This window comes from Drosophila gunungcola, chromosome 3R (assembly GCF_025200985.1).
Source record: "Drosophila gunungcola strain Sukarami chromosome 3R, Dgunungcola_SK_2, whole genome shotgun sequence".
Classification (NCBI taxonomy): Eukaryota; Metazoa; Arthropoda; class Insecta; order Diptera; family Drosophilidae; genus Drosophila; species Drosophila gunungcola.
The window spans coordinates 28,248,636-28,262,123 of NC_069139.1; the positions used below are offsets into that span (position 1 = coordinate 28,248,636).

The window sequence follows — 13,488 nt, forward strand, 5'->3', positions numbered from 1 at the left end:
CATCGATATGACCGATTATTGAAAATATCGATGACATCGATATTTCTACACCTCTTATCGATACGACCTTTCTTGCATCCCTAAAACATCGCGCAGCGTGGCCGAGTAGAAATTTTTGCGGAAATTTCCCTTGCAAATCTTCGCCAGCAGAAATAGAAATGTCGGCCCTCAATCTGACCGTTCGCGTGCACCCGGTGGTGCTCTTCCAGGTGGTGGACGCCTTCGAGCGCCGGAACGCAGACTCGCACCGCGTCATCGGCACGCTGCTCGGGTCCGTGGACAAGGGAGTGGTGGAGGTGACCAACTGCTTCTGTGTGCCGCACAAGGAGCACGACGACCAGGTGGAGGCCGAGCTCAGCTACGCCCTGGACATGTACGACCTCAACCGCAAGGTGAACTCCAACGAGAGCGTGGTGGGCTGGTGGGCCACCGGCAACGACGTGACCAACCACAGCTCCGTGATCCACGAGTACTACGCCCGCGAGTGCAACAACCCGGTGCACCTCACCGTGGACACCTCGCTGCAGGGCGGCCGCATGGGTCTGCGTGCCTACGTCTGCATCCAGCTCGGAGTGCCCGGCGGCAAGAGCGGCTGCATGTTCACTCCCATTCCCGTCGAGCTGACCAGCTACGAGCCGGAGACCTTCGGCCTGAAGCTGCTCCAGAAGACCGTGGGCGTGTCGCCCGCCCACCGGCCCAAAACCGTGCCGCCCATGCTGGACCTGGCCCAAATTTCGGAGGCCTCCACGAAGCTGCAGTCGCTGCTGGACCTGATCCTCAAGTACGTCGACGACGTGATCGCCCACAAGGTGACGCCGGACAACGCCGTTGGCCGCCAGCTGCTGGACCTCATCCACTCCGTGCCGCACATGACCCACGAGCAGTTCACCCAAATGTTCAACGCCAACGTGCGCAACCTCCTGCTGGTCATCACGCTCTCCCAACTCATCAAAACCCAGCTGCAGCTCAACGAGAAACTTACCTTCCTGCCCACCGCCTAGAAGAGCGTGCGGTAGCGAAGTGGGGATGTCTACTTACGACAAAATTGTAAATGCAGATTGTGTTGGATTGTGTTTTCTATCAATAATAATAAAGTGCTCGGATCGCCAGAATAACAAAACATGTGTATCGACTAACTGGTCAGGTTGCCTTACCCATATGTGGCACACTTTTAAATAACTATTTTTTATCACACCTAGGTTACTTCTTCGTCCTTAGAGTAAATAAAGTCTGGATGCAAAATTCAATTTCAGTGATTAGTTTAAAACACGCTATTAGCTTGCCATAGGAGAAAAAAGGCAAATGTTCATCTAAATAATAAACCAAAACTTTGTTGATAAAGATTCCTTTAATTCCAGATTTAAAAATTAAAATATGAAAAAAGAAAGAAATTTTAAAAAAATCACTGGGTTGCGCACTCAAAGAGAATATAGAAGTTCACGCCGAACTGTATTATGTTTGCTGTTTTATGTTTGCTATTGACGAAAGTAATACTAATTGAAAAAAGACTTTTCTGATTGCTTTTTTTTTATGGCAAGGGGTATTATTATAATTGCTGCCTAAAAGTATTCCACACATTTTGCTCACAAGTTTCACCTTGCATATGATTTGCACCACAGACTATAAGAATATTATAGAGTCTTTGATTCCACACTATACACTATATCATATGGATATTTATTTTTAGGTAAAAAGTGCTGCAGCTTTTCATATAAGAACGTATTACCAATTGTTGTCTTTGTCACACATGGTGTAGTCATTATAGATGACGATACATATTTTCCTATTTCCCCGCTAATCTAGTGGATTTTTCAAAACTTACGTTTTCACGAACAATTTAATTTATACAAACAGTGTAAAGAAACACGTAAACATTTTCATTTGTTTTTAAAATTAGTTTTGAAAGTCTTGAAATAGTCAGATCGAAACCTTTTGATCGGAATACCACTCTTTCCGATGTGAGTATCACTAAAGTTTTTTAGCTCTAAGTTAAAAACTTTACCACGATGTCGTCGCCCGTCCACAATTTTATATTTTTAAGCCCAAAATCTTTTACCAATACACAATTTTATTTACGTCATTCAAATGTGTAAAAAATTTGTCGCCTATCAATTTGATTTCAGACGTTTGGTAAGTTGATTGTACTATCGTCAGAATTTCCTAACTCTTCAAGAATTATTTTCCAGTTATAAATTAAGGTATTTTTTTTAAGCCATAGTCTGATCACTGTGTAAAGGTATATAAATTGGTGGCACAATATTATTAACACATGGATCAAAAAAGCCAAACAAACGAATTTTCTTCTTTGAAGTACTTTATTATAGAACTAAGCGAAATTCAAATGGATTCTTTGATGTATTTTTACAGAAAAATTATTCATATACCGATAAAGTTTAAAAGTTAATCATAAAATTCAAGAAGTGTATATGATATACATGTTTTTGATTTTTATGCTTAATTACAATAAATAAGAATAACGACAATTAGAAATTAAATCTTTCACGTTATATGCACATCTCATGTAGTATTTAATATGTTCTTATGTTAGTGTGTTGCGTGTGGATGGGTATTTGTATATAGTTTTAGGTACATTGGATACGTCTTTAGGTATTTTATGTGGGCTGGGGCGTGTAGGATAGATAGAAACACAGAAATGTTAGATTTAGAAGTAACCGAATGCTCGGAAGCAAAAAGAGCAAACATCAGCATTGTTTGTTAAATGAATGTACAATTTTCATTTGTCTGTGGATATATATATGTAGGCAATATACAATTTCAAAATTTTAACAACGTTCACAGAACTTTTTTCTTTCTATTTGTTCAATATTCTTTTGTTTAATATTCTTCAATACACATTTTAACCGTTTTTTCCTTAGACGTGGCATAAAACTTTAGAGAGCTTGGCTTTTCAAACATATATGTGTGTATATATAACGTCGGATTTTCAAACACGTAGAATATCGTTTATAAAAAGTTAAAATCTGAGTCAAAAAGCAATGCAGACATTCAAAAAATTTCGTACTTATATAGAAGCGATTAACACTAATCTGAAACGTTTTGCTTTTGACTTTGTTCTCAACATGGATAAATGTAGTGTATATGCATATGTAAACATACGAGCTATGTCAGTAGTTAGTATCTATGTATTATTAGTACAACAACAACAATCAATGTTGCAAAAGCAACAAGAACAACAACAACCCCCAGTTCCATCTTCGAATTGACTTCCGTTTCCCAGTCAACGGCTCAGTTAGACGCAGCTGAACTTGATGCCGTCGTCGCTGGAGTAGCAGTTCTGGCAGTGCAGCTTGTGGTTCCGCACCCGGACATCGGTGCCGTTGAGGCCATCTCCCAACTGGACGTGGCAGACGCAGCACTTGAAGCAGTTGATGTGGTAGAACAGCAGCAGCGACTCGATGATCATGGCAGCGCCGCGACCTGTCCGAGAATTGAAAAGTTGAACGTAAGTAAACGAAATGGTGTCTTTTAGTTGCATAGTAATTAAGAAAATCTAGGAATTTAATTATCCTTGTTTTAATTATCCGACATGTTTTCGTTTTTTACCCCTAAAAAGAAAACTAGGGAACCAATTAAAATACATTTATCTTTAAATCTTTAATTTACTCCGAAATGCCTTATTTTAATTTGAGACCGAATTAAGTTAAGCAACAGATATTTTACTCTTCAAGCTTGCTTTTGAAATTGTTATGCTTTTTTAATATTCTGCAAAAAAATGTTTTTGTCTGTTGCCAGAACTTTAATTGAAAGCTTAAAATTTTGTGGGTTTCCTATCAAAGGGAAAAATTGGCATTTAAACTTAATTCATGCTAGGCCAAGGAAAAATAATTACAGATTAATGTTATAAAATGATAATTACTTAAACTGCAGTGTTCGCCAAAGTTTTAAATATAAAATTTCGCTCCCAAGATATCTTGATAATAATTTAAACATTATCCCCGTATCCATAATATACCTTAAATATTAAAATTTCGCTTAGTTAGGCTTTAGCCATGTTAATCAAGTCTTTTTGGAATTCACACCCAAACAATATATTTGAGCGCTTTGTGCACTTGTCGACAGTTGTCGTGGGTGCAGCCCAGATCTGTCACAGACATGAAAGTGAAGTATAGAAAAACATATTGATGACAAGTTCATAGTTGATGGGGAAGGGAAAGCATTCGATGGCCTACAGAACCCAACCATGAGACTAGTGAGTCCGAGTGTGTGCTATTCTTGTGATGCTCGCTGTGACCAACAAGCCTAGAAGATGCCACCAAACATGAACGATGAGTCAGAGGGTGTGGGAGTAAGAGAATAACCGCAACACTCACAACCAACGTAGTAGCAAAGTTTACCTAGTTCGTCGCCGCAATGGGAGCACTTCTTCTTGCCACTGACGCTGAGCACCTTCTCCTGACTGCTGTTGCTGTTGCCGTTGATGTTGGTGTTGGTGTTGGTGTTGCTGCCGTTGGTGATGCTGGTCTTCTGCTGCTGTTGCTGCTGCGTCTGCTGCTGTGGCTGCTGGTAGAGATTGGTGTTGCCGTTGACCTGGCTGTAGTTGCCGTTGCCATCGAAGCTATTTGAAAACAGAAGAAAGAATAGTTTTGTTAAGGAAACTTTTAAAATCAAAATAAAATGTTTTCTCAAAAATTTGTTCCATGACAATTTATCAATGCAAAGGTTTTGTTAAGTAAACTGGTAGATTTCACCCAATTTCCTTTTATTAATATCATGTCAGTTTCACGAACATACGAAACACAAACAAATCTTACTCTCTAGTTATTTTGTTGTCAGTCACTGAGGTTTTGTGATTTTAGAAAGTACATTTTCCAAAAAAGAAATGTAGCTTAACTTTATTTTGACCATGAAATCTATTTGAAACTTAAGTTAAGAATTTATTTATAAATTCTAATTGACATTTTTATGCAATTAACATAACATTTTCCTTTGCAATTAAAAAACACTTTCTTCTTTTCTCTCCAATCCATCATCAGGAATGGATAATGCAGCGATTCTTTTCTACACTGCAAAGTTTAAAACTCATCGCAAACCTAATTTCTATACGTGATCTGGATCACTTAAGATCCCCATTGGGATTATAGGAGCTTATAGTTTGTGAAGTACATTTTACATTGAGTTCTAAAAAGCATTATTCGATGAGAGGTACCAGTCCCTGGGAACGAAGTTCGAATAAAACCCCCCATCGACCCCGATTACTTACCGCTTTCGTTCGCCGATGCCCTTGCTCTGGACCCGTTCCGTCAGCGTCTGGATGATGGAGTCGGGCAGCGGCTTGCCCATCGACTTGCTGGCCGGCATCGAGCGCCGGTTGAGCTGCTCGATGCGCCGCTGCTCCGCCTCCTGCAGCACCCAATGGTTGTTGTTGTAGAGGGCCCCGCCGTAGTCCGGCATGGACTTGCGCTTCTGCTGCTGGGCGGACAGCCAGGCCGGGTCGCTGGCCTGGTGGCTCTCGTAGCTCTTCCGCTGCTGCACCTGCACCCAGCCGTCCGTGTACTTGGGCTTGGGGGTGGCGCTCAGGGCGAGCAGGGTGTTGCGGGACATGTTGCTCAGGTTTTGGGCCGACTGGTGATGATAGGCGGCCGCTGCCGACGCCTGGACGGGATAGCCCGGGCCGGAGAGCCGCGGCGGCATTGGGGCGCCGGCGATCTTCACCAGGGAGCCGCCGTACGGAATCGACGGCTGGCGCTGCCGCGTGCTGACCGCGTAGTCCGGCTCCAGGCCATGCCCGTTGGCGGCCAGCTGCATCGCCCGCAGTGGCTTTGTGGGGGGCGTCGGCGGCAGCATCAGGCGGTTGGAGAACTCGTTCAGGTCCGACATGGACTTGCGGTAGTCCGTGTCCATCTGGTGATATGCGTACAGCGCCGCCTGCTGCTGCTGCTGTTGCTGCTGTTGCTGCTGTTGCTGCTGTTGCGGCACATTGGCGTAGATCTGCTGCGGATGCGGCGGCGGCATCGGTGGCTGGTGGTGCTGTGGCGGCTGGAAGGCACTCAGCATTCCGTTGCCGATGCCCAGGCCGTGGTGCAGATCCTGCAGCGAGCGCCTGTTGTTCGACATCAGCATCTTCGCGCCGTGCTGCAGCTCCCGCCGCGCCAGATTCTCACGGAGCAGCAGGTTCTCGCGCTGGCGCTTCAGTTCCTCCTGCTGCGAAAATAAACAGCTATTTTATTTCTAAGTAGTATTTTGGTTTTCAAATAAGTTTGAGAAAATTGCGGGGTATCTATAAGAAACACATTTTACTGGGGTATGTGTGTTTGGGCAATGAACATAGTCATTTATTAACAAATTAGTTTGATAAACTAAACAGTATATTGCAAACAGGGTTTGCAACCGGTTTCCTAACCGTTATCCTTAAGCAGTTATCAAAACAGAAACCCAAACCGATTTAATTTTTTTTTTGGCCCAACCGGAACCTTGACCGAAATATAAAGCATTTGTAAAAATGTTTTCTTTAAAAATACAAAATTCGTTAAACGTCCCAACCATTTTTTTGCAATACATATCATTGAAAAGAAAAGCAGAAATACGAAAAAATATAATATTCATTCATACAAAAAGGCCGCGACCAAAAACAAATCCCTACATAACATTTTACACGGTCGACAAAGTCAAAAATTTAAGTTAATGTATTTAGTTTGGAAAATAGTGTCGTTGAGTAAATTGTATTAATTTTTTTATAAGTTAAAAGGAACAAGTCAATCAAATTCAAAGATTCTAGAATCTTTCTACATTCTGCGGGCAAAAATCTTATTCGCTCTAATAATTAAATTGCGGGTACCGGTAGTGTACCTGTTCAATAAAAAATACTATTTCCAACATTATAACTATCTATTATTGCAACAAATTAATGATTAGAAATGTGTCTTACATTTTTACCAAAACCAAAACCGTAACCGAAATTGAGGTTTTATTACGTTCTAAACCCTAATCGCAACTATTGTACTCACCGAAAAGTGCAGCAGCTCCCGCTCCACCCGCAAGACCTCGCCCTGCTCCCGGATCTTGTCCTCGATGGATTGCATCTTGGCATTGGCCGTCGCAGTGGCTTCGCTCAGCGATTGGGTGGCCGCCGCCGCCGCTGTCGCCGACTCTGTCCAGGACTCGGCCGAGTTGCCCTTGACCGTCTGCAGGAGCGGGGTCTGGGCAGCCAGCAGGCTCTCGTTCTGGTAGATGACTTCGCCCAGCTGGGCGCTCGACGGGGGCGGGGGCAGCGGCGGGGGCGTGGCCTCCGACTGGGTGTCGTTCTCCTCGGAGGAGTTCGTATAGTGCTCACTGCTCTGGCGAGAGTGGTTCTCGGAAACACCACTGTCGCGACTTTCCCCTGGAGAATGAGTGAGTGAAATGCAGGGGTTACATTGGGATCACTTACTTACTTACTTCACTTTTTGAACACCTCTTTTTAAATTTATAGAAAAAAGTAAACTATTTTTAAGGGGGTCTACAAAATGGCTATACCAATGCGTATAACCACCAGATTGTGTCTGTTGCAAGTGTGGAACATAAAAAAAGATGTTAGTGTTATCCGCAAACAATTTTTTTGATGGAAGGCAAGTTTTTCGAAGCCATTCATGACTAAATATCAGTTCTTAAAAAGGTACAAATGACCTTTTAATATTTCCTTTAACAAGTAGAAATCGCTCTTACTTGACTTGCAAACTCTAATGACTTCCACTTATTTTCACTCAGTACTCTGTACTAAGTCAAAGAAAAAATACTTACATATAAATTGTACTTAAACACTATCACTCTAATTTAAATAATATACTTCTTTGCTCATGCAGGACTCTAATATACACTCAATAGTGTAAGAAAAGTACTTGGTTTCTAAGATTTTATATTAATAAGTTTAAACACCCGATACTTGCAATATCAAATGATATGCAGAAATTATATTACAGGCATAAGTAATGGCTCAATTAAGTTTTATTTGGCTTATTTATTTTTATTTATTTAATACTAAAGAAAGAACTGTTAGTTAATACAGTAAATCTGCTGGTAGAAATGGAATTTGCAATTACGTTATTACGTATTATATTAGTAATTAATTGAATTACATCTGATACATCTAATATATGCCTGACCGATGTAAATCAGGTAGCAACAGTTCAACACCCGAATGGGGAAGCATCTCAGCCAGAGCTGGGTGACAGTTCCATGGGCCACGCACACTAAACGGATTATTTATACTTAACCTCGCGGGGCAGATGGGGGCCACCTTGTAGCCTTTGCCCCAGTCGGCAGTCACCCCCCTCCCCGCCCTCTGCTGCTGTCTTTCGTTTTCACGCCCTTTTGGCTTTTGGTATCGGTTTTCCATCGACCACCGACCACCAACCTAACAACCCAACCACCTATGGACACATGCACTGCATGCACTGACTCACCTGTGTCGGAGCTGTCGCAGAGTCCCGCCTTGATGTACAGCTGCTTCTCGAGGCGCCGCTCCTCCTGCAGCAGCTGGGCCATGTCCGGCGGCGGGGCCACAGTGAGCTCCAGGTAGGTCTCCATGTCGTCGAGGTCGCCGTCGGTCTCGATGCCCAGGAAGCTGGAGCGCTTGTTGCGCAGCTCCTTCTTGATGCGCTTCGTTGAGTTCATGCGCTTGATGGGCGGCGAGGGCTGGGCGGGCTCCAGCGGTGCCTGCAGGTGGCGGCGCGTGCCGTTCGAGATGGTCTCGTAGGTGTTGTCCGACGACCACGTGTCGGTGTGGTGGCCCAGACTGCTGCCCAGTCCGTCCAGCTCGTCGTCGTGGCCCTCGTCCAACGGAATCGGCGGCGGACTTTCGGTGGGCGGTGGCGGTGGCTTCTCCTTGGGCGGCTCCATCACGCCCGGCGGCGCTCCGGCCGATCCCTGACTGATCTCCAGGCCCGAGTAGAAGATCTCGATGTTCTCGTACACGGGCACTGGTCGCAGATGCTTGGGCGCATCGTAGTAGGGCTCCATGGCCTTGGGCACCTGGTAGTAGGGCTCCGCATCCCCAGTTGCTGCTGGTGGCACATGGGTTGCTGCTGTTGCTGTTGCTGCTGTTGTTGCTGTTGCTGCTGCTGTTGCTGTTGCTGGTGTGCTGTTCTCTGTTTGATTGCTGCTGCTGCTGGTGCTGCTGCTGTTGGTTTGATTAGGGCTAGGGCTTTGATTATTCTCGTTATTGTTGCTGGTTTGCTTATTTGGAATGCTTCTCCGGTGACTCCTCCGCGTCGCCTGCGTCTGTGTCTGTGTGGTTATCGTCATCGTTGCTATCTGTTCATTATCTACTTCATGCATAGATATGGTCGAGCTGACATTCTCGTAGATGGGCTCTCGTTCCCCCTGCTTCTGCTCATCGGTTTTATTTGGCATTTCCCCACCCCCGGTGTGTGATTCCTCCTCCTCCTTCTGCTCTTCCTCCTGGGTTGGCTCCTTCTCCTCCTCCTCCTCCTCCTCCTCCTCCTCCTTTGGCTGAGCAGCCAACTCCTCCTGCTGTTCAATCTCCTCCTGCTTCGGCGGATGTTGTGCCTTCTTGTCCATTGGCTTGGTGGTCGCCTCGCGATCGATTGCTTGCAGCGCCAATTCAAGAGCTTCGTTGATCTGTGGAGGCGGTATGAGGTGGGCGTGGCATGGCGAGCGAGCGGGCGGGCGAGCGAGCGAGAAAGCGTCAAAAGCGTGCAAGACAGAGAGAGAAAGAGAGAGAAGAATGCGCATGGATCGCATGAATTTCAGTTAGTTCAAACAAAGACTGGCTTGCAAATTAAACACAAACAACTAAAGATAACAAATATGAATTAAATTATACAGCGGAAATCAATCAAACAAAAAGTGGGATACAGTCGAGTACAGAAACGTAATATCAACGGAATTCAGAAGGGGAATTGCGAGGGCGAATTTCACAGAATTTCACAGAACTACACTGAATACTACCTATACTGTTCACCCAATGCAGTTGCAAGGGCCGATAGCCAACTACGGCTATCTAGAATGATTGGGTTTGGAAAACAAGAACTAGCAAAAAAAAAGGTAGATAAGTTAAGCTAATCCCTAACAAAACACTTTGGGATAATAAACGTTCGGTTTAGCTCATATTGAGTTTTTAATTAATATTTTATTTTAGTAGGCAAAACATATATACATTTTCACAGCCGAATGCACAATAAAAACTGTAGATAAACAAAACTGTGTAATTATACCTCGTGTTAAGTATATAAAATACCGATTCGCAACAACTTCTTTAGACTAGAAACGTCTGCGTCGGTCGATTAACCAAAAAGGAACTGATTTGACTTGGCTAATTTGGGACTTTCTTTCACAAGAAAGGGGTTTCCCCTTAACAATATACATGCTTGAAACCTTATCACCTCTTTCCGATTCCTATAAATTCTCACGGGGTTCCAAGAAACGATTATATGTATTAGGGGAAGCACTTGAGCAAATATTGGCAAATATGTGGGCAATGAGTGTGAAGACCAGCCGCTTACCACTGGTTTACGATCGAAACAATCTAACGAACTGGAGCGCTGCAATCGATTTACTTGGTATCTGTGGGGCATACTCTAGATACCAGGGCTAATTCGCACGACTATACTATTATTGGGGTGCTGTAAAGATAGCCGGCGGCAGACATATGGATCCGACTATATATACGAAACTGCCACGACCGAACCAATACCGTCGAGGGCTTAAAGTACACTAAACGTAGGCGCTGCAGCACTGAATCGACCCAAACGATTTGTTTAGATAAAAAGCAAAAAACGGAGGCAATATATGGGGCGGCAAAACTGCGGAGGCAGCACTACGGATGGGGGGCTGGATTCAGCTAGGAGGCCCCCCAAAGTATGCCCCGCTGTACTGAATCTGAACTGAAACCCCACTAGGCGGATGGGTGACTTTTGGCATTTTAAATAGGTGCTAAGTGGCTAAAGCGCAACATGCAATGTACGGGCGGGACAAACAAACAGACAGACAAACAAACAAACAAACAAACAGAAAACACAAGTAAGGAACGAACTGAAAATAACGAAAGGGAACACAGAAGGCACAAAACAAGGGATGTGAGTTAGAGAGAACCGCTTACCTCGGAAATTGTATACTTGCAACAACTTTTGCTGGCAGTAAGCATGTAAACTATGTAACTGCATTAATAGATAAATCATATTTTACATTATTTAGCCAACAAACGAGCGCAAGGCATGTAAGAGAAATAGGCATACGAGTTATGAGTTGAAGTGAATGAATCAGATAGCATGTAGAATAAAGCCTTAAATATGTAGCCTCAACCTCAGGCATTGGGTTTGGGATTCCAGGGGGGGATTCATATATATGGGGATTATTCAGACATAGGGGGAATCAGTATCCATCGTTAATCCACATCCAGTTCTGACGGTTTTGCTATTTTTCAGATAAATGTATTTGGAACTGAAAATTTCTTTTTACACCCAAAAACAGTATTATGTTTTTTTGTTTTTTTGAATAATTAAGCGGTACAGATGTCACGGAGACAAGACTGAAAATCTTTTTAACAGGCTTACTTTCAAGCCTAATATAATTTACACATGATAACATGTGGATTTCATGTAAAATATACATTTTGGTTTTCCCCTTTTTGCATCTACATGACATTACACTTATTTTACAGTACTTTTCGCGTCAAGCAGTGCAAGCAGTTCAGCTACCAGCGTCATAGATGGGCGTACATTTACAAGCGTCGTGCAGAATCATGATTTTGTGTATTTCTTTAAAATATTGAAGTTCTTCAGGTTGATTTCGATTTTAGATTAGGTTTATTCATAAAATAGCACAACAATTATTATCTCATTTGTATATTGTATATTATAGTATTGGTCCTCTTTTTTTTTATTATTTGGTATGGTTTTGAGGTTATATCTTTTTTTTTTTGTGTATTAGCGCGAAAAAGAATTTGTTCTTGTTTAGTTTTTGTGTGTATGTTTGTGTATAAAATTTATAACCATAGAACATATGTTTGACAATTCCTTATATAAAATAAAATTTTGTTTTCATACATAATTTTTGGGTTTAGTATAGTATATTATTAAATAAAGAAAACTGTAGCTTACGTAGCTTGAGCCCATAACAAAATGAAAATAAAAATTGAATATAATTCGATAGAACTCAACAAAAACCATGGTAAAATAAATATTTTGGATAAAAATAAATTCGATTAAAATAATCATTCGTTGTTTTTGATTGTAAAATGTTCAAGTTTAGCTGATTTTTGTGTTCAATTGGATATTTTCCAAATGTATCATTTCGATTTTTGTCGGTTTGAGAGAGCCATCATAGGTCACTATAGGGATTAGCTAACAACACGACGCAGAGATCACGTACCACTCCGGAGTGTAGGAAGTCTGAGCTCTCTGATCTTGCAGGTATTGAGGAGGAGCCTTCTGCTCCAATATTATTTCTTCAATGTCGAGGCACCGGATGCTTCCAGTTTCATGATCTCATCGTCCAGCAAATCGCTTATCTCCTGGGTCAGCGCCTGCTCCGTGGTGTTTTCCTCTAAGATCTCTTCGGTAATTATCTTTTTTCGAATCTCAATGTTAACAGGAGCTGGCGTTTTTGGCAGAGGGGGTGGCGCCGGCTCATCCTCCTCCTCGCTGGCCACATAGAACTTGGAGTTGTCCACGCGGACGAACTCATCCGCATTGACCACGTCCACCCCACTCTTGGTGCTGGTGAGCACCACCTTCTTCTCGAGTGTCTCATTGAGCGTGGGATGGGGCTGCAGTGGTTCTTCCTGATGCCCGAAGTTTCTGCGCAGGAAATCAAATATGTTTTTCTTCTTTTCCTTCGCAGGTGGTGCGGGTGGCTGACTCCGCTCCTGGGCTTTGGGCGAGCAGGGTGGGGAGATCTCGCTGACCTTGATCTCCGTTTCCACCAGGTGGGTACGGGCTATCAACGGCTGCTCTACACTCTCCGAGGGAGATGGGATTGCGGTCGGGGCATAGCCCGCTCTGCTGATGGAATCAGTTCCAGAGGCCGATATGCAACAGGGTTTGGGTATGGGAATCTTGGACCTGCGACCCAGAAGAGGTGTCGACGGCTTGGTCTCCACCGACTCCGGCAGCGAAGTCTTCATCATCTGACTGCTGGCTAGTCGCTCCTCCGCAATGATCTGCTCGCAGGTGTCCATCAAGGCCTTCGAATGAGCTGCCCTGGCACTGCCGATCGGGGAGCAGGGTCTGTTTTGGATCACAGAACTCTTACTCGATCTATCACACCGCCTCAGCTCCTCCTCGCTGATGTCCTGGAAGCCAGTGGCCGGCACTGGGCACCTCTTCACATCGATGCTGTCGCAGACCGGCTCCTGAGCCGGAGCCAGGCAGTCGAGTAGTCCAGCACACAGGGCAATGTCTTCCTGGCTGGGGATCTCTTCCAGCTCCCTCGCAGCCTGGGACTCCTTCTTGCTTCCATCACACTTCTTCACCAGTGCTTCGGTCACGTTCTGGTAACCAGTGCTGGGCAGTGGTGACTTCGTCACATCGA

General features: G+C 43.9%; 2 protein-coding genes across 10 annotated transcripts in view; one reads left to right on the top strand and one right to left on the bottom strand.

Moving 5' to 3' along the window:
• Positions 1 to 56: 56 nt before the first annotated feature.
• On the top strand, positions 57 to 1,120 carry LOC128266438 (eukaryotic translation initiation factor 3 subunit F-1). Its single transcript, XM_053002956.1, has one exon. The coding sequence runs from the start codon at positions 159 to 161 to the stop codon at positions 999 to 1,001; it is 843 nt and encodes a 280-aa protein (XP_052858916.1). The 5' UTR covers positions 57 to 158; the 3' UTR covers positions 1,002 to 1,120.
• A 1,176-nt stretch (positions 1,121 to 2,296) lies between these two features.
• The window catches only part of LOC128251735 (uncharacterized protein CG43427), a 65,967-nt gene continuing 54,775 nt past the window's right edge, over positions 2,297 to 13,488 (bottom strand). For 4 of the 9 annotated variants that reach the window (XM_052978866.1, XM_052978864.1, XM_052978867.1 and 1 more), the window contains exons 11-15: positions 8,400 to 9,576; positions 6,966 to 7,339; positions 5,222 to 6,162; positions 4,356 to 4,576; positions 2,297 to 3,438 (exon numbers count right to left, since the gene is read on the bottom strand). In XM_052978866.1, coding sequence (XP_052834826.1) covers positions 3,251 to 3,438; positions 4,356 to 4,576; positions 5,222 to 6,162; positions 6,966 to 7,339; positions 8,400 to 9,576 — 2,901 coding nt within the window. In that variant the 3' untranslated portion in view covers positions 2,297 to 3,250. Of the gene's footprint in view, positions 3,439 to 3,973; positions 4,103 to 4,331; positions 4,577 to 5,221; positions 6,163 to 6,965; positions 7,340 to 8,399; positions 9,577 to 10,460; positions 10,978 to 11,056; positions 11,115 to 13,488 lie in introns of those variants that run through there. The other 5 variants (XM_052978870.1, XM_052978869.1, XR_008267238.1 and 2 more) reach the window with 5 other exon arrangements.